Genomic DNA, 21,924 nt, shown 5'->3' on the forward strand with positions numbered 1-21,924 from the left:
GTCTACTAAGTACTAACTAACAAAAATTACATTTTTTTTTTGTGGGTAACACTACCAAAAATTACATACCGCGCACATTAGTTATTTTCAAAATTATAATATGCAAGTTAACTATTAATTTTTTTTGATTAACTTTTAAATTGAAATGACCATTTTGTCCATGAAACGAAGGAAAATTTAAGTTTATTATTTTACCAAAACCTCACTTAATTTTTTTAAATTTACAAAAAAAGTTCGTGAGTTCACCGATTCACCTGAATTTGTTTTCCATGTGGATATCTCTCCCCATCGCCATCGAATGTCTCATTAGAGATAGTCGATCAGTGTAGGCTCATAGCAAATATTCGAAATGGGTCTTCCAAAATCAATGGATCTCTTTGCTCTACTCTAAGCTTTTGAGCTTTGATTTGCTCTCTAAGAAATGGTGTCCACAAACAAACTCCCTGGCCAAAAAAATACCCACCACCGTCTCAAACTACCCACAGCATCTGTCTTTATTTCATTAGGGTTTCTAAAACTACCAGCAGCATTGGTATTCAAGCAAATGTTTACAACTCATTCATCTCTTGAGTCTATGAGCCCCAATCCTTTTGAATTCATGGCCTTGGGGGAGAGAGAAAAAAGAAAAACTCAGTTTCTTCCTTGGCCAATTTGGCATATGACACCTGTATATGAACACTGCTCCCTGAGAATGTAAGAGACAAGCATAAGGAACTTCTATGGCAAAACATGGTAAGAGATCATCAAGATGCATTGGTCAGGCTAATCAACTGCAAAACTTCAAGGCAAACCACACAAGACCAATAACCATCTATCTATTCATTCATTATGTGAAACTGAACAAATTTAGAAAGACAGATCCTGAATCACAAAGCGGATCCGCAGTATTACAAGCTATATTCATCCAACATGTTGAAAATGATTCTGTTCTCCATCTAGCAATCATGTGGCATCCCAAAAGAATCACTGTAAACAACTGATGCCTATAACAGGGCTTTGAACGTGTGGAATGGTAACTAACTTGTGTTCTTGTTTGGCGAGAGAAAACAGCATGGCTTCCATCAACAACGTATCCGTTGCAAAAACAAACCGTTAAAAACAGTAATCAAAACAACAGCCATCATTCATTAGATACAAACAGATAAAACTGATTACATAATTGAACTGGTGCACAACAATAAATTACATGTCCCAAACAGGCTATCCTGCATCAAGTACTATAAAGAGAACACGCTAAAAGGAAAGATAACAACTGAAATCTCCATCGTCCGAACTGTCAAACTAAATTTCCATTATCCATGTGTCACGATGACTATTGATTTACAAGGGACCCTTAGCATCAAATGCCTAATTTCCATATGAAGTTCTCTTCATAATCCTGATGAACTCTTCAGCATTGACTTCACCATCACCTGCATTTTATCATCATACAGACCATTACATAGAAGAGATCTTTATAACTGATACAGAGTCAGATTGCCACAAAATAAAGGAAGATAGTATTCCAATCAAGGATTAGCATTGGAACTTAGTTCATTCGCATACTAGATTCTGTACCAAAGCTCAAAAAAACCATGATTCAAACTAATACAATTTGTGGTTTCATTTATTTATCTATTACAACAGTATGCAACCCAAGCCAATTGCAGTGACTTAGTCAAGAAAACATTGGTTTTTATAAATCCCTATGTGATCCTTCCAGATGACTTCATACTTTTCTAGCACAACATACTTGAGACAACTATCGTAGAGGCTCCCAGATCATGAATATTGTGGACACTAAATTTACATGAAGATAGCTTCAGAAATAATCATGAACAAGAGGATGCAATCCATGAATAGGTCTTTGATAGATCAACAACAGTGAAATAAAGCCCCAGCAAGAAAAAGCACCTGCATGGCCTGATGAGGTCATAACGTATGCAGCCTTGCCCCTTCTTTCACAAAAAAAGCTGTTTCCACACTAGAACCCATGACCATTAAATCATAAATGGAACAAGCTTACCATTGCACCAAGGCCCGCACTCTAATTTAAAATGATAAATCCACTAATAATTCAATAAGTGGTTCCATCAGACTCATGTCACAGAGTAGTGCATCTAATCAAGACTCTATTCTAAGACGTCTAAATTAGACTAGCTGGTCCAAAAGCCTTGATGCAGCATCAATTAGCGAGGGCCCATTCTTCCAAGACCTCTAAGAGAACCAACTCACAAGGGCTGGATAGGTTTGGTAGGAGAAACGGGTTATGTCAGGGATCCACAGAAGTAATGCGCTCTTAAATGATATTTGTTAGGACCCTAGGATGAGGCCATGTGGAGGAGAGAGAGAGAATTAGGGTTAGTTGGGGTAATAAATAGAGGGACAATGGAGTGGAGAGGAAAAAGGAATATTTTATGAGAGTTCTTGGGCAGCCGTAGGCTGAGAAACACCTTTGGGTGTGAGGGTAACTGGCACCATTGAAACCAGCTCTATCTTGTTAATTTCTTGCATTTTAGTATTGATTTTCTAAGGTATTAGAAGGGTCTTATCATCTGGTATCAGAGCTGTATCGATCCCAGGGAGGAGAAATGGCTTTGCCATTGTTTTCTGGTGATGGGACGGCACAAGAATGGATAATAGAAGTCGAGCAGTTTTGTCAACAACACCAAATAGAGCATGAATATTGGCTTGGAATAGCTCTCGAGCATTTGGATGGAGATGCACTTGATTGGATTTATCAGAAGCGATGGTCGGAATTCAACTGGACAATGTTCAAGGAAGCTCTAAAACTCAACTTCAATGAAGGCAAGATCAGATGGATTAAAGAACTCGTGAATCCAAAGAATCATTCAAAGGTAGATCCAAGAATACTTGCAGCTGAAATTTTGGAGTCAAACGAGAAAATTGACATCGACAAATCCTGCTGTACTCAAATGGGTTCGATTGGCAATATTTGTATTCCTCCTAGCATTGAGAAAAGCTGGATTTGTTGCGGGGAAGCTCTGATAGAGTCTTCTGCAGCGAAGGAAGAAGAAGTCGAAGTCGCTGGAATTGGAGCGATAATGGAGCCACGCTGGTACAGAGGGGAAATTGATTGGATGGAGCGGGCTCCGGCGAAGCCTCCGTGGATGGGGGAGTTAACGATGGAGGGAGACTCGTCGGTGTCGTGGAGTGGAAGACGGACGGAAATGCCTGGCGGAAACCAGTAGGCAACAGCGACAAATTCTGATCGCAGAAATGAGAGAAGACGATGGTGGGGTTGGAGGGTTTTTAGGGTTGGCTTGGTTCACCCCAAACCGGGTTATGGGTTTGGTTCACCCATTAAGAGCCCAGGATCTTCTAAATTGGGCCCAACTCAGGTACACTTATCCTCCCGCATAGGGCCCAAACGAACCAAATTTCAAGATTGGGCCACTTGTTTCCCAAAGAAACCTCCTTGGACCCAATCTATTCCATTAAACCCAACCCAAGCCCATCCTATTGCATTAACCCAATTTTCTTAGTCCATGATTTCAAATGGTTAGGCTTAACCAACCTACAAGCAACACTATGGGCCCAGCTCATTCTATTAAGCCCAGCACATTTCGTTAACCCAATACCCAACTTATCTTTTTACTCATGGGTTTAAGTTTGTGACCCCACCGATTCAAAAGACCAAATATAGGCCTGGCCCATTTCATCACAACAAAACCCCCTATATCCCATTTATAACTTGGACCCAAATAACTCAGTTGAACCACGTGCCACACCTACGACCAGTTCGAACCACGAAGTTACTAGAAAATGGTCTGACCGAACCAACAAGATGAGGAACACGAATCGAGATGGACAGCAGGCGGCGGAAATGGTTGTGCATCGTTGCAATGGGCATTAGTTTTGTTGCCAGCGACAGAATGTTCAAGACCGAGTGTATCGCTCCAAGCTTTCATGCTATTTCTCCAATCTTTTTGTAGATCTGTTTTGGGACTTTCGCACGGAGGACTGATCGCACGTTTGGGGTGGTAGTACGGAAGAGGGTGCTCTTGCGGCGGAAGCGCAAGGACCCGATGTTTCTCACAGGGTTAATTTCGTTCACAAAGGGACAAGATACCGGGACCGCGATGCATGACCAAACAATCCCTACTATTCTTGGGCAACTTTTCTGAGATTCACAAAAGGAGTTTTTAAACCAAAACCTTTGAAATTTGGGATTGAGGGTATTCTCTCATCGTCCTCTTCAGATTTTGCTCTTCAACCCATTGCAGTGGACGACGCTCATGGGACCAACTTGGTAGTTCACAAGGGTTTGCTGGAGGCTTACGGACAGATTGGGTCCATTTCCCCTGAGTCTGATAGTTGAGCGAAAGCCCCTATTTCGTGGATTTTACCTGTCGGATGGCTACTCGTGGATTTTCAAGGTTTTTCCTTCATATGGGCTGCATAAATTTGTGGGGGTACCCAATGTATGGGATGCCAAAGACGGCTATCATTCAAGAACCTGACCTAGCATGTTTATGTGGCAAGCATGTGAAGCATGAAGACCAAACCTCAAATTTTCCATCACCTTGGGGACAAGGTGATTTTTGAGAGGCCGGTAGTTGCTAGGATCCTAGGATAAGGCCATGTGGAGGAGAGAGAGAATTAGGGTTAGTTGGGGTAATAAATAGAGGGACAATGGAGTGGAGAGGAAAAAGGAATATTTTATGAGAGTTCTTGGGCAGCCGTAGGCTGAGGAACACCTTTGGGTGTGGGGGTGACTGGCATCATTAAAACCAGCTCTATCTTGTTAATTTCTTGGATTTTAGTATTGATTTTCTAAGGTATTAGAAGGGTCTTATCAATATTTAATGTATCAAGGGTACTAAGCCCATTCCATGGGAGATATGGGATAAATTCCTTAAGATGGGAAATTGGGATTTATACATGTGAGAATGGGTTAAACTTGGAGCGGATGTAGGTAAATAATATAGAGAGATGATCCTCCAAGTTTGGTTGAGTTAGATGGTTAGTTTAGAATATGAAGATTCTGCTTTGTGGGTTGGGGGAGTACAAAATTCAAGAAAATTTTTATATTGTGAAATTGGTGGGGTAAAACTAGGATCTAAGGACGCTAAGGTTGGGGGGGATGATGTACCTAGAATGTTGGACAGATTTAATGGTTAGATTGGTGCAGATCTGACCTTGAATATGTCTATTGAAAACTCGAACATTCAAGAAAGTTGATGAAAAATAAGAAAGGGTGACATGAGAGGGGGAATGGAGTTAAGCTGCCAGATAACTGGATGGGGAGCTTTGGAATGAGTACAATGGCTTCTTGAAGGCTATCTATTCAACCATAGCAAGGATTTGGCTTGACTTCCCCAAGAACCTTAATGGAATACTCAACTCATGGACCTTCTCTAACCAAAGTTGATGTAGACCAGTGTCTTCTATCTTAGACTTATAAAATTGACCAAAATATTGTTGCCATAGCAAACACTTACTCCCAAAGGGACTTGTGAGAATCAGCATGTTAATAATCTGAATCTGTTGTGATGAAGTATACGTAAGTTTGGGTTATTTTACTGTTCACATAAACAGTAAAAGCTGTTTTTACTGTTCATGTTACTGTTTGCATGAACAGTATAAAGCTAGTGATGCTACTCTACTTTCTATTTCTAATGTAAGAGTCTTGCTACATAGGTTTTAGAAGTTTTTAGAAAACATAGTTTCTATTTTTGTGGTATTTTCTATTTTCAGAACTTTCTATTTTAGAAGCTAGAAAGTTACTAAAGCTGTAATTTTTTGTTTCTTTTTTTTCTAGAGGACAATTACTTGTTTCTCAAGTTGTATTAGATTCATTAGAAGCTATAAATAAAAGGGCTCTGTGATTCTAGACTCTTTAAGCTAGAATCGCAAGCTTATGTTCCTATCAATTCTTCTCCTTTCTTCTTCTCCTCTTCTTTTTTTCTTCTTCTCAGTTCTTCTTGTTATTGCACTATTTTGGTTCATTAAAGTTTATTTTCTAACATAATCATATCTTATTCTATATCTACTCAAGATGTGCTGATGTGTTGAAGTATACGCAAGTTTGGGCTATTTTACTGTTCACGTGAACAGTAAAATAGCCCAAACTTGTGTATAATTCAACATGTTGCATTGTCATCAAGCGGAGGGGCTTATTTATACATAATAAGCTGGAATCCTAATTGAACTTTAACTCAAAATGGAAACTGACTGACTTAGACTAGGACCTTACAGCTGAAATAAAAACATAAGAAAAGACTATTTGGCCTTATAATTTAACTTGGACAGAACTTGCATAATATTGGGATTGCCACATCAGCCCTCATTTAATTTTGATGAAAACAAACACGAGGTGTTTTTAAGCATTTTGCAGACAGTTCCATCTATGATTTGGTAGGTAAATTGGTGTTCAATGCCTTAATTTCACACACTTGGTGGGAGCGGAATCTTAGGAGATGGTGTTCCAAATCTAGGCTCATTGACTTGATTTGGAAAACCATCCATTTTGAGGTCTCCAGCCGGCTGCAATCCCTCCCCCCACCCCCACTCCCCCTCCCCATTTTGGATACCCGAGGAACAGAATAGTTGTTAGTTCCTGGGGTCTGGGCTCTTCTTCTTTGCCAATTAGCAGATTGCAACCCCCGCCCTTCCTCCCTCCTTCCTCCTTTCTCTCTCTCTCTCTCTCTCTCTCTCTCTCTCTCTCTCTCTCTCTCTCTCTTCTCCCCCTAGTACATTCTCTTTCCCCCTTCTTGGGGCTTTGGTCAATCAATTTATTCATTCATCAAAAAAAAAAAAAAAAAAAAAAACACGAGGTACTAATGACTTGTTTATGAAATGTCATATTAGATCAAGCCCAATAAATCAAGTTCAATAGAATTGGCCAAGGCAAAGTGATCAAGATATGAACGGAGTCAAAACATGAGACAAAGACCAACCCCGACCATGAGTGTATGAGTACATTGATGTGAAGAACTTGATGATTGAAGTCCACTTGAAGATCCTAAGATGACTTGAAGACTAAAGAAGACCAAGTGCACTTAGAATAGACATCACCTTTAATTTAGCACAAACTCGTGTATCATATCTAAACTGGCCCTGGATAGACCTAGGACATGTTAGAAAGGCTCAAAAATGGACTTAGGGATGACTAGAAAGACCAAAATCCTAAAAATCACAAGTCCCATGCTTGATGATGTGAACAGCAAGCCGTTTCAGGTCAAGCCTTTTACTTGCTGAACCAAATGGCAAGCCATATCATATATATTGATCATTCTGTGATAAAAATTGAAAACTCCAAAGACCGAATGGGGAGCTGTTTCCCAATAAACATGCCATTTGAACTCCGACGACCATTTTTTCAACTATCAGAGTCTAAAACAGCAAGTCATTTGTGAGGAAAAATATGACTGTTTTTAATATGTTGGAACAAACGTCTTTCCCATTTACTTCGCCTATATATAATCCCTCCCCTTGAGAGTTAACCATCTACCTTTTTGCCTACATTGTGCCCATCTTTTATTGATAAAAAAGCTCTCAAATCTCAATTACAATACATTCAAGCCCCACCCCTTGTGCACACCTTGAAGAACTCTTCTAAGGAGTCAAGCCCATCAATATGATTGAGGCTGAGAGAATTGAAGATTTAGTTGGGAACGCAAGCAATCCCCAAAATGGTACAAGCATTTCATTTGTGCATTCAACTCCATATTGAATCAAACATCTTACTTAAGGGATAAAGTGTCACACCCCTTGATAGGTAATGTCTATCCTTGTATTTAATTTTGCTTGAATTCTAATAAGTTGAATTAGAATGTAAAGGGTACTCTTGCCTTGGTAACAAAAATTGTAAAGGGTTTTTCTTCTACCCATTGTATTCAAAGAAAAACATTAGTGGAATCTCTCTTGAGGCCAAGAGAAGAGAGGACGCAAACTTGAATAAGTCAAACCACTATAAAATCTATGTGTTGTGGTTGCTTGAATTTTGTCTTAATTGCCTAATTAATTTTTAATTTGCAATTATTGTAAAAATTAGAAAAATCCACTAGATGTAACCTATTCAGCCCCCTCCTTCTAGGTTACATTTACACATAACTAGACCAACTAAACTAATTAACTCATCTACTTTCGTACTTGACCTAGACATTAACTTTTAGGTCCATAGAAAAGGCCCATGACCACATAAACCTATTAAACAAAGCCCAACAACCCCCATATCTATCGACTGTACGTTGATTTCAAAAGAAAATAGTCCAATTTGACACTGGATCTGCATCAAGCCTCTTTGAACACTTTCAGGTAAAATTATAAAAGAGCAAATTGCACGAACACCCCAAAATAGAGGTCTAAAAGCACTGACACCCCACTTTATGTTTGAAAAACAAAAACACCCCAAAGTTGAATTTGCATTGGACATTTTAGTCCAATCTATTAGTAAAAACTGTTAAACCACTGTTTATATTTTTTTTATTCCAAAAATACCCATATCAAAATTTGAGGAAAAAAAACAAAAAACACAAAACACAACGTAAATACCCTTCACCGGCGGGATAGAAGGGTGAAGTGTTGACCTTCGTCCTAAGCTAGCTTTAGGAAATCTGCGAAGGACCTTGGAAAAATGAGCGGTTAATCCTGCATTTGGTTGTCGATACGTCAACACAGAGAAATTAGTATTAGGACTCGTAGAACAAGTAGAGGAGAAGGATCGGTTTTTAGCAGTACCCATGACAAGTCGATGGCACAGCTTTCTGTAAGAACAAGACTGGACAATGGCTTGTCTACTTAGTAAGCTGCCAGCCTTCCCAAGCTTCAGGATAAGATTTGGAGGGCCAATTTGTCCTGGTTTTTTCTTGGGGCCTTTTATTAAACACATTGAAGAGTAGCAGAACCGTCTTGCCTCCCTTGTGTTTGTTGAAATTACTCAAATACATTGAAAAGTAATAGATTGGAGTAGATTAGATCACTGACAGATTGGAATTATCTGCAGAACTACAATACAGCGGTTTAACAAAACCATATAACGGATTCAATAAGGAGCCCCAAGGAAAGTCGAGACCAAGGTGGGAAGCCTAACAGGGCAGAGTTTCCTCTTTAAGTTCTCAAATGGAATGACTCTCTTCTCAGCATCCATCAGTAATCGAAACCCATTACAGAGCTTTGCAATCAATCCCTCGCCCAAATTTTCAACCATAATCGACAAGTAATCTTCAAAATCGACTGCTTTCTATCTTGCCATGGCTGAATCTACTGGGTCTTTTAGAATGAAAGCGAAGAAGATATAAAAGAAGAGAGTGTCAGAAATCAAAGTAAGCTGGGAATGGATGGAAAAGAGAGGAACATAGGGAGCTAATTAATGAAGAAAACAAAAAAAGTTCGTGGAAGAAGAGACCACAGATGCCAACGAACCATAAGGTCGTTTCTTCCGCTAATACTAGCTACTTCTCAGTTTCGAAGAGATCACAGATGCCAATGGAGAATAACTCTCATAGAGGAGGGTAGTTGATGTCTTTTCTCCATCATACATAAGGGTATCCTAGTCTTTACACTTGTACAATTAACCATTCTAACAGAATAGGACCTATGTGTTTTTCAAACATAAAGTGGGGTGTCAATGCTTTTAGACCTTCATTTTGGGGTGCCCGTGCAATTTGCTCATTATAAAATGATGCTCTTTTGAAAGTGAATAAAATTTCAATAAAGGTTGTTTGAGGTTGGCCAAGATTTCAAGAGAATATGTTGTTCACGGTAAATGCTCAAGTCATCTTGAAACGGAAATAGGTCACATCAGATTAACATCATATGACAACACTCTTAAATGCATGTGGCTTGTGGTGATACTGGAAGGTTCTATAAACTATGACCAAATATAACACCCGATCATGAAGTGAGATAATTATTCAAAATTTCAAATTACTTATCTTCATGGGGTGCATTGTAATTTTTTAATAATAAAAATTAATTAGAGACTCTTCTAATGAAAAAGTAGCATCACCGACAATAATACTTGTCATGACAGGTAAACTTGATTAAGTCTTTACAATTCCATAAATAACATGCAATAATGATCCCAAGCACAACAGAAGAAAGAATATAATACGTCATTTATGTGGAAAAGGCTAACTTACCATCACGGTCTGCTTCATCAATCATAGTCTGAATCTCTCTCTCACTAAACCTCTCACCCAAATCCTTCGCAATACGCGTAATATCACCAACCGATATCTTTCCCTGAATGCACATTAAAGAAGAGTTAATCATCAACAGAAAGGAAGAAACTGACTTGAGTTGATGGATACTTCACATTATTATCTTGGTCAATTATGCGAAAGGCTTTCATGAGTTCCTCGTTGGTGTCCCTTTCTCCTATCTTGGCATTCATCATGAGCACAAATTCCTCAAAATCAATCGCTCCACTGCCATCCTTGTCAACATCTGCAATCATTTGATGGATTTGCTGAACAATAGATGACATTACCATTAGCCATGCAGTCAAAGTTTACCAACATAGTAAGGAAAATATCACTATATGATATGGAGATGTGAGGTGATTGGGTATCTGCGAGAAGAAACTTTTGCAGGCCTAAACCTAAAACCCTAAATAGCTGTTGTGTGTTAAAAACATGTAAACCAACACATCTGTTAAAAAATTTCTCATAGTAGTATGAAGCTCCTTTGGTTCAAACATGTTAAGATGTTATAAGTAACACTAAAGCAACGGAATATAGTGCCACACTGCCATACGAAGACAAATAACTGTAAATACAAACTTGAAATAACTTACACTATGTTAATGCAAAGGAGTTCCCACAACCCTACTTTTGGGTCACTATGGCCCCATCAAGCTAAAATAAACTCAAACTAATGTGCTCAATGTCAACTATATAAAATCTGAGAATGTTAGTGATGATGTTAAGACACAATGAGAAGGGGTAGGGGTAGTTTAGGTTTTCAAAATAATTCCATGTGGGAGGATCACGTGAAAAGGGAGTCGTGGATCTTTGGGGCTTTATAAGGACAGTTTGTAAAGGGAAACTGGGGGGGGGGGGAGAGTTTTGGTTTTAGGGGCAAGCTTTGCTTGCGGTAGTGAACTGGGGTAGTTCACCGGTTTTGGTGAGGGGTGGGTATTGTGAGTCTCTTGTGAGTTTACAGATGTGACATTGAAATTGTTTTTGTTTACCCGTTAGTTGCGATCGAGTTTTAAATTGATTTCGGTGAGATCCAACGTGAGAGATTTCAGAGGTAGGGGGTGAATTGTTGCCGGAAATTGCAGGTGAGCAGAGAGAGCTCGCAGAAAGTTGCAGAGGAAATTCCAGTGTCCTAACAGATGGCATTTTCTGCACTTTGGAGATTGACAAAGGTAGTTTTGTCTAATTTCTGAAGATAGTCAAAGCCATATCCCAATACCTACAAGGCTGGTTGGGTGAACGACATTAATCTCCAAATTAATGGTGACACTTGCTTACACATTCCATTGGTGGGAATTTGAAATCCTACTTTTCAATGGTTGTCAATTCTCCTAGGCAACTGTGGCTATTCAACGAAAGGTACAGAACTGTAGATATAAAGATCCTATCCTTGTAAGCACAGCGACCAACAGGCAAAGGATTTCACAACCATTAAACTCAAGCAGACAGTGGAAGCGATCTTCAGTGAGTCAAGTCAGATGTTATCCTTGGTGCTCATCAAAATTCGACAGATTCAAGTTTTTCTTTTGGAAGGGGGGCGGCGGGGGGGGGGGGGAAGAATTGATGTAATTGCATGTGCATAGCTAGACCAGTATGACCATAAGTGGAAAACAAACCAAGAAGAACCAGAACTATACCAGGGCTCTGACCCACTAGGGTTTGGTTATTTTATTGTTGTAACTCGAATTATTTTTCTTTTTGGATAAGATAGATAGGAGAAATTTGTTGGGGGAGGGGGGCTCGTATCAGTTTTTCCTTATTCAAGTCAACTTCAGTCTTTAAAAGCCTACATATGTAACCAATTGATGGAGATTGAACAGAGTTAAAATATCGAATAAAATCTTACACTGTGAGTTGCCTGGATAGTTGCATGAGTGCTTGTCAGAATTGGTTGACCTGCTTTCTAATCTCCTTCCTCATCTCAGGTGCAATTTCTACTCGCATTTTATTAGTCTTTGCTGATGTCCTCAGTCTAATTCTTTCTTTTTTTTATTTTATTTGCATCTATACTTGATGCTGTTAATTTCAGTTCGCTGAAAAGAGTTGATTGATCTCCTCCATATTCAACCTTCTCAGGTAGAAATAATGGTGTTAGATTCACTACTCTAGGCAATTTAAATCCCAGTTACGAGTTTAAATCTGCAAACAGGTCTGGATCTTTCTCTTCCACCAGAAAATGTACCAAACATTTCTTCTCATGGGTAGGATCTTTTATCAAATAGAATCTACAGGTTTGAGAGTTGAAAATCTTATGCTAAAACTTCACCATCATCGAATGCTTCCTGAGAGAACTCCTCATCTGAAACAAACCCCTCTTCTGCCTTCACTGTTTACTGAGAAGAAGAAGAATCCATATTTTGGTAATTGTTAAAAGGCCCCCCTTCTTTATTGAAGTTGTATCTGTTTTTTTTTCAATTCTGATGTAGGATATCACCTAGTGGAAATATTCCCCACAAGGGTTGACCCAGTCATGTATACAGCAGCAGAGATAATTACATACAAATTAGACAACAATTTTCGTAGTAGTAATGAAGACACATGACTAACAAACTATGAGGTACCAAAGTTTTGATTGCACGGTGGCAGCCTGGCAGGTATATGATATCATTTATAACAACTTGGGCGTGCACATCCTATAATCTCAAAATGACAAGCCCATTTGCATTCACCAGTTCAGAAATATCATGAATAATAATAACTCAAAATGTAGAATGAACTTTACAGTGTATGCATGAAAGGTTCAGCAAGGTTCTGGGGAAATGCATGCCATTGAGAATTAGAAATTCAAAGATAACAACTAAGGACATAACAACTTAAAAGAAATGCTACTGTTTCTCCAATGCTATTGCCATGTGAGGTCTGCCATCTCATATCATTAACTAGGGACTTTGAGCCAACAGCTAAACCGTATTCTGTTTTGAGTTTATTTACCTACTAAGTCTTCTAGAGTGACTAGAAGTCGTTTTAAGTCAAACTAGGACTTTTAGAAGGTATATATATATATATATATACCATGGGGAACGGATCTTCTATGGTGCAGAATGATACAATGATAGTAAAGATACAATGATAAAATGAAAAAATGAAAAAACTCAAATTGTTCTAGGCCAACGAACTATTCTAAGAGGAAGAATGCTCTGCTGAATGGCCTCCCTGAATGCTGAGAATGGTCATCTATTTACAGATGAAATTAGCACTACACAATGCTTTGCAATTATTCAAGTAATGGGGTCCACCAAAGTGGGCTGTGCAGGCAGCACTATGGATGAATAGTGTTTTATGTTGGAGCATCTTTTGCTAACAACACCTTTTGTCTTCATTGGTTGAATTATTCTAGCAAAAACAGTTCGTCTTCCAGCCGAAGAATTGATAGATTATTGTGGTTGAAAGCTGCTTTGTCTTCTAGGTAGTGAATTAATGGATTGATGCGACCAAAAGTTACTTTGTCTTTTAGCCAATGGATTGAAGGAGCAATTATGGCCAAAACATCATCATTTGTGGCCATGAGATTTGTCGGTCTCATCATGACCATTGGTTTGAATATTCTTTTGGAATCTCTCCAGGACATTCCACATGTTAGAGACATTGTTTTCCCTATTGGTTTGGTTCAAATTGATTAACCCATTTTAACTAAGTCGGACTAGTTTAACCTTATTTAGTCAAGCCGGATCTTGGCTGGACCATTCTTAACCCAAAATGATAAACAGAGTTGCCCTTTCACTAATAGGACTTGTAAGACAATTCAGTGCCAAAATAGTAACGGTAACCCACATCTAATCTTGGGTAATAGGGTGTCGATATTGACGTCATGGCTTATGTCCATTCTTTGGTGTCATCATGACTGATGATTAGCCATCTTTGAGTCTTGGGTACTAGACTATTATTGTTCATGCATTTGTTTCCTTGCTACATCCACCACAGCCTCGTCCTTTTTTGTGACACAAGTAAAGGGAGTGGATGCAACAGATTCTTCGTGGAGATCGTCATCCTCATCATCATATTGATCTTAGACATGTTGACCAATGTGGCAATGGTGCAACATTAAGTCAGAGATAGATTGTTGTAATCTTTGTCATCCTTGTCATCATCTTCTGAGTGCGGCAATTTGAGCTTCCAGCTGGGCTTGTCTAGCGAGCAATTTTGCTTTTTTGCTACTTATAGAAGCTTAAGATATCGTAGGAATTGGTTCTAATCCTGTAAGAGACTTGATGAGGGCTAGGATGGCAAACCTGGAGATGTCATATGAATCCCACCATTTGATATGATATGCCCGGGCAAGACAAGGTATTGTCCATTCATTATCTAGGGTTTCCTTGTTCAAGGCATTTGTTTGTTCAAAGAGGATATAATACCAATACATTATCCATGCAAGCTTGCAATGGACATAGAATCTGTCTACCTGAGCAAGTCCGATTGGGTTGGAATTGGTGTAGCATGCTAGCAAAATACTGTGAATGCTTCTACTACCAATATTCAAGAAAAATAAATTTTCTTTGAATTTTTAGAAAAAATCCCAAACCAATAAAATTAACCGATTAAAAGTCTTACAATTTCTACAATCATCAAATTCAAAAAAATTATCTATCCATTGTTTTCTCATCAAAACAAGATTTTTACCAATTGTTTTTGGGTTTTCAACAATCCTTTGCACAATAGCATGCATCATATCTTACTCCTAAAAAGGGTTGAGAACATTGGGTTACCGTTACTATTCCGGCACTGCATAGTCTGATAAGTCCTATCAGTGAAAAGGCAACCATGTTCATCATTCTGGGTAAAGAGGTCTAGCCAAAACCCAGCTCAGTTAAATTGGTTTCAAACCAACGGTCATGTTGAGGCTGACAAATTTCATGGCCACAAATGAAGATGCTTTTGGCTATAATTGTTCCTTCAATCCATTAGCTAAAAGACAAAGTAACTTGTGGTCACATCAATCCATCAATTCACTAGCTAGAAGACAAAGCATCTTTTGGCCTCAGTAATCCATCAATTCTTCGACTAGAAGACGAACTACTTTTGCCCAATAATTCAACCAATGAAGACAAAATGTGCTTTCAATAATAGTGTTTCGACAAAAAACACTATTCATCTACAGTACCATGCCTACGGGCATGGACCCCATGATTTGGACAAGGACAAAGCACTACTCAATCAATGAGGACAAAAGGTGTTGTCAACAAAAGATGCTCCGACAAAAAATACTATTCATCTATAGTGCCACCTGCACAGCCCCACGTGCATGGACCCCATTACTTGAATAATTGCAAAGCATTGTGCACTGCTATATATATGTATATGTTGTCCCATACCTGAATATTCTCTCAACCCTTTTTCTTCCTTCCTCTATTATTCTCTCCTTTAAACCTGCCAGAGCATGTTATTAAAAGGCCCTAATGAGGTTGTTTAGCATATGAGACAAGCAAGGTTTGCTCCAATATCTTCCTTCTGGGAGTTGAATAGCTGAAAACTTCACTACTGGCTAACATAATAAAGGAAGGAAGGACTAAAGCTTTCCACTTTGTACCAAGCAAACCTGGTTCTCAAATCCCTACATTCAGAAACTCAATCTAATGTGATCAATGGCAATTCTGTAAATGTGAGAATACTCAGAATCTCTTTGGGTAAAACTCATAACCAATTGGTACACAGAATTACAAGAGAATGTCTTTTTCAGGAAATTCAAAGTAAGAGTGGGAATAAACAGAACCCACTTCAAAAAAGAAGGGTTTTCAACAATTGACGAAGTATGACCTTAACTCTAAAAAGAAGCTTCTTCTTGTTCTCAATAATGGTGAAGGCATGAGAGAGCTCTGGTTTCAATAAGATCTCTGCAAAGAAGAGTCCAATCACAACGAGATTTCAAATCTTCATACCTTTAGATTTGTTGAAAACATGGACTAAGGTTTTCTTATTAGAATAGGATTATGTTTCCTAATAAGTCTAGAGTTTTATTTCTATTTGTTTTATATTTCCTTTTCTTACTTAGTATAGGACTTAACTAGGTTGTAACTATAAATACCCTATTGGGGTCTTGTGAATAATATATTTTAGATGAGCAATTCCTCACATTACAACATGGTATCAGAGCAAGGTTTTGTTTTCATCCTACGGAGGTGCTGTAGAAATTTTTTTGAAGTCACTATTCACCTTAATAGATGGGTCCTCATCAGCTCTTTCTACGGTCTCTAATTCCACCTCTCCTGCACTTTTTACCTTATTACAATGGCATAGTCGTCTTAGCCATGTTCCTTTACCTATTTTGTCAAATTATTTCATGATCTGATTAAAAGGTGTAATTTGAATGATTTTTATTGTGAGACATGTATTTTGGCCAAACAGACCATGCATGTTTACCATATTTCAAATAATCGTAGTAAAATTCATTTTTCAGTCATTCACTCTGATGTGTGGGATCCTTCTCGGACCATGTTTGTATCTGATCATAGATGGTTTGTTACCTTTATTAACTGTTGTACTAGGACCATATGGGTTTATTTACTTCACCAAAAAAGTGACGTTTTCTCGTGCTTTCAAAATTTTCATAATATGATTAGGACTCAGTTTGGAGCGACAGTCAAAATCCTTCGCACGGATAACGGAACTGAGTACTTGGGTGGCGCATTCCCTTCCTACTTAGCAAACCATGGCATCATACACCAAACTAGTTATGTCGACACTCCACCTCAAAATGGGGTTGCCGAACGTAAGAATAGATTTTATCTACTTAAGGTAGCACGTTCCCTCATGTTTTCTATGCATGTGCCTCTTCAGTTTTGGGGTGAAGTTGTTCTTACTGCGGCACATCTAATTAACCGAATGCCTTCTCGAGTCTTAGACCAACGCTATCCCCTTGAAGTTCTTTTAGGGACAGCAGCCTTTACAGTCTCACCTAAGGTTTCTAGATGTGTTGTATTTGTCTAGAACCACCATGTTCATGGAAAGTTAGATCATCGTGGGTTAAAGTGCATTTTCTTGGGTTATCCTCCTACACAGAAGGGGTTAAGTGTTATCATCCTAGTTCTCGTCGTTTTTTCGTCTCTATGGATGTTGTGTTCCAGAAACAAATTCCTTATTTCTCCCATACACCTCATCAGGGGGAGAGTTTTAGTGAAGAGGTTCCAGTGTTGATTCCTCCTTTCGATATTTCTCCTGAGATTCCTGCAGATGATCATCCTTCGGAAGATGGAATGACCGGACAGAAACAGTTGGTGGATGATATACAGGGGAAGACTAGACCTGTGAAGACCTATAAAAAAAAAACAAGTGACCCCTTCAGAACCAAGCCAGTCAAAAGCTTTGGTTCCTGGCCCTGAACAATCCGTTCCTCCAGGTGAGTCTGTCTTTGACCCTTCTTCTAATCCTACTTTGGACTTACCAATTGCATTAAGAAAGCGGCCTCGAACTTGCACCAAACATCCTATTTCCAATTATGTTTCATATCACTCTCTATCTCCAGAATTTCAAAGTTTTATTTCCTCTTTGTCCTCTACTTCTATTCCTAACACTTGGCATAAGGCATTATACTCAAACTGGAAAGAAGCTATGGATGAGGAAATGCAAGCTTTGGAAAAAGAAAAAAAAAACAAAATGTGGGACTTGGTGACGCCCATAGGAAAGTAGACTGTTGGGTGCAAATGGGTGTTTCTGATCAAGTACAAGGTAGATGGGACTGTTGAAAGGTATAAGGCAAGATTGGTGGCCAAAGGTTTCACTCAGACTTATGGCGTTGACTACCAGGAGACATTTGCCCTTGTTGCCAAGATGAACACAGTTCGTACTATTATTTCATGTGCAATTAATAAAGGGTGGAGTTTACAACAATTAGATGTGAAGAATGCCTTTTTGCATGGAGAACTCCAATAAGAGGTATATATAGATATACCACCTGGGTATTCTACTACAAAGACTTATAAGAAAGTGTGCAAGTTAAATAGGGCTTTATATGGATTGAAGCAATCTCCAAGAGCATGGTTTGGAAGGTTCCATAAGGCAATGATATCTAATGGCTATAAGCAAAACAATGCAAACCACACTTTGTTTATTAAAAGAGATGGTTGCCACACTACTATACTTTTAGTATATGTGGATGATATTGTGATCACAGGCAGTAGTGAGGATGAGATTTCAACATTAAAAACTTTTTTGGGAACTGAATTGAGATCAAAGATATGGGAAAACTAAGATATTTCCTAGGTTTAGAGTTGGCATATTCTACTAGCGGTGTATCTCTATCCCAGAGGAAGTATACATTGGATCTTCTTGAGGAAACTGGAATGCTAAAATGTAAGCCTGCTGAGACTCCTATCGAGCCTAACCTACACTTGAAGGCAAAGGAAAGAGAACCAATTGACAAAATAAGGTATCAAAAATTAGTGGGAAAGTTTATCTATCTATCTCACACTAGACCTGACATCACATTTGCAGTTAGTCTTGTTAGCCAGTTTATGCATGACCCATATTCCTCACATTTGGATGCAGTATATAGGATCTTGAGATACTTGAAGACTACTCTAGGAAAAGGAATTTTAATTTCAGCTCATGGACATTTGAAAATTGAGGCATATACAGATGCAGACTAGGCAGGATGTCCAGATGATAGGAGGTCTACCTCTGGGTATTGTGTATATGTGGGAGGTAACCTTATGACTTGGAGAAGCAAGAAACAGGCTGTGATTGCGCGGTCCAGTGCTGAGGCCGAGTTTAGGGCGATTGCTCAAGGCATTTCTGAGGTACTATGGCTTAAAGGGCTGCTTCAAAAGGTTAAAACAGATTTTGGAGGTTCCTATACAGTTATACTCAAATAGTAAGTTAGCAATCAATATAGCTCATAACCCAGTACAACATGATAGGACTAAGCATGTGGAGATTGACAGACATTTCATCAAAGAGAAGGTTGAGGCTGGGCTGATCCATATCACCTTTGTTACTTCAAACGAGCAACGGGCTGATGTGCTCACAAAGAGCTTGAGCACGAAGATATTCAATTACATTATGAGCAAGTTAGGCATGATAAATATCTATGCTCAAACTTGAGGGGGAGTGTTGAAAACATGGACTGAGGTTTTCTAATTAGAATAAGATTATGTTTCCTAATAAGTCTAGAGTTTTATTTCTATTTGTTTTATATTTCATTTTCCTACTTAGTATAGGACTTAACTAAGCTGTAACTATAAATACCCTATTTGGGTCTTGTGAATAATATACTTTAGAGGAGCAATTCCTCACATTACACCAAGATCCAATTAAATACAACATTCAACCCAGAAGAAACCTAAAACTGAGCAGAATTTTTTTGACAATAGTCTAGCAGAAGAGAGATATCCAGATCAGAATTCTAACCAGAGAGTTTCTAGTTGAAAGGATTGAATATGAAGGAGATAAAAATCCACCTTTCTACACCCTTGGATCAAACGGCTTAACCCAAGAGTGGATGAATCGGATGACAATATGTTGCGTGTGTCAATGCCACCAAGCAATTGGCTCCCAACTTATCATCTGTCAAAGGCTCAAAGCTACCCCAAAAGAGTTCTAATTTGTTTGTTCTTTCTTTTATCTTTTAAAATATTATTACTCGTTCATCTCAACATCCTTGTTCTATTATTTTATAACTTCAGACAAGGAGATGCATAAAAAGGCCAGACAATATTACATGAACTTTGGCTACAGGTCCAAAAAGAGACAAAAAAGTAAGGAAGTTTAGAAGAAACATAATTAAGAACTAAATTTCTTGAACTCTCAATGAAGTCTCTATTTTTTTTTATGAATGCAGAAAGAAAAAGAAAGAATTTTGGGATATGAATAACACAATACTTAAGCAAAACTAAATTTATTATATGAAGCCTACAAAACAAAAATGTGTTCCAAGAGTAATGCCAATTAATTAGCAAATATCAATAAAATATGCAAAAGACACGGGCACCCTAAGGATCTGCACAATGTTTTAGCACACACACGGAAACCAACAAAGCAGAAAGTAATACCTCTTCTGTCATCTCAAACCCCAATGATCTGCAGGCAAGTCATTTCAGTGTCAATTTTAGGATGACAGAAAATTAACAGTTTAGGCATATTTGATGAAAGCAGTACTACCTCATCGCGACATTCAACTCTTTGGCGTCAATGGTACCTAACAGGTAAAACACAATAAAATCAATTCAAACAAAGATAAGAAAAGAACATGTATACGCATGCATGTGCACACTTATAATTTTACACAGAATGTTGGCTCACCTGAGCCATCAGTGTCAAATAGCTCAAATGCTTCCTTTATCTCTTGCTTCTTCTGTTGAGTTAAACCATGACGGCGCCCTCTAGGTTTATCCCTCCTGGACTGAGTCCTGTAAACGCTTGACTGACAAAGAAGTACACAATAAATCACAGAAGACGCATTATTTACCAAAGAATGTCACCCGAAGTTTTACCAATACTTATCATAACAGATAATCTGAAACAGTATTTCGTAAGATAACTTGTAAAATAAACTAATGATACACAAAGGGGAAACCTCAGAAACATAGTTGCTTATGGAACTAAAACAAGCAGACCCACTCTTTGAATTCCAAATTCATCCTGGGAAACTATTCCCAGTGACCTAATTTGGAATTATCACATAACTTCGACTCATCTCCACCCTTTCACCCATCATTTGTTAAGTAATCAGGGCAATTCTCAAAAGAATATGTAGCTACCACTAGCGTCTTGAACGAACTCCCTCCTTGGACTGATAATAACAATTAAACAAGTTTCCCACATGATCACAATTTTGCTTTTTCCTAGTGAAGAAACTGAATCACAATGGATGTAGCCAATGAGTTGGAAATTATTTATGTGCAAAGTTATCACTCGTATCAGGAGTCGAATATTTCAAAAGAGATATGTATTAAAATCTAAATTTACGCTTTTGAAAAATAACTTAACACGGATCACAGAATTTAACAAATACGTAACCAGAAAGAAAGATCGAAGGAGAGAAGGAGAATGGAATCAAAATTAATTCAGATCAAGAAAAGTAAACTGAAGTAAGGGGAAAACAAGTGAAAGGATTCAAAAATCAATTTATATCAAAAGATTTGAGGAGAAAGTTGAATCTAACGCACCATCTTTTAACGGAGGATTCGAAATTGTTAGCAAAACTGCGTTTTTACAGAACTTTTTCTCTGGCTTGAAGCACAGCTCTTTAGATCGTTTTCGGATTCCCTCTCTTATTTATTTCTTACCGTCATTCAATCTTTTTTCTTTTCTGGTTTTGTCTGAAATCTTGAAAATTCTATTCAACACTTTTATTTTAATATTTTTAACAACAGTATATGCCACCGTCATGATTTCACAGGATAGATATGGAACATATCAACGATTGATATTTTTTTTATTATTATTTTTTTTTATCGAATTCACAACCTCTTTATTAATAGGTACGGTCAGACAAACATTACATTGGCATAAATTTCTATTTCTTGTTACATGGTATGTCCCGTGTAACTCTCGAATTTCAATACCTAACTTTTTTCAGATCGAATGGTATTATTTTTTTTTTTGTTTTTTTGGTTGCCAACCTCGGTTTATAAACCAATGTTTGACCCGCATTGCACACCTAGGCTGTGGTGGGTGAGTCTCCCAGCGGTGATTTTTTGCATCCACAAAGATTATAAGAGTCACATGGAATATACACAACAGATTGTAATGGACATGAAAATCAACATAATACACGTTTTGATATTGGTGGGCATCAGCAATGTAGAACAAATTTGCTGTTGATGTGTGCTAAGAAAAATGAACT

General features: G+C 38.2%; 1 protein-coding gene across 1 annotated transcript; it reads right to left on the minus strand.

Annotated features, from left to right (window-relative positions):
- Positions 1 to 668: 668 nt before the first annotated feature.
- CEN2 (centrin2) lies at positions 669 to 21,398 on the minus strand. Its single transcript, XM_089152338.1, has 7 exons — positions 21,245 to 21,398; positions 20,379 to 20,499; positions 20,238 to 20,274; positions 20,129 to 20,156; positions 10,265 to 10,417; positions 10,089 to 10,191; positions 669 to 1,412 (listed from the first exon to the last, which is right to left on the minus strand). The coding sequence occupies exons 1-7, from the start codon at positions 21,245 to 21,247 to the stop codon at positions 1,348 to 1,350; spliced, it is 510 nt and encodes a 169-aa protein (XP_089008464.1). The 5' UTR covers positions 21,248 to 21,398; the 3' UTR covers positions 669 to 1,347.
- Positions 21,399 to 21,924: the final 526 nt, after the last annotated feature.

The sequence above is a fragment of the Hakea prostrata genome, chromosome 4 (genome assembly GCF_041222555.1).
Source record: "Hakea prostrata isolate BN-2017 chromosome 4, UWA_Hpros_2, whole genome shotgun sequence".
Taxonomy (NCBI): Eukaryota; Viridiplantae; Streptophyta; class Magnoliopsida; order Proteales; family Proteaceae; genus Hakea; species Hakea prostrata.

Bases quoted from the DNA above. Each gene is read 5' to 3' on its own strand.
- CEN2 (XM_089152338.1), bottom strand. The intron at 20,275-20,378 runs GTGAGCCAACAT...TTTACCTGTTAG, and splicing joins ATTTGACACTGATGGCTCAG to GTACCATTGACGCCAAAGAG. The intron at 10,418-20,128 runs GTATTACTTTCT...TCTATTGTTCAG, and splicing joins GGTTTGAGATGACAGAAGAG to CAAATCCATCAAATGATTGC.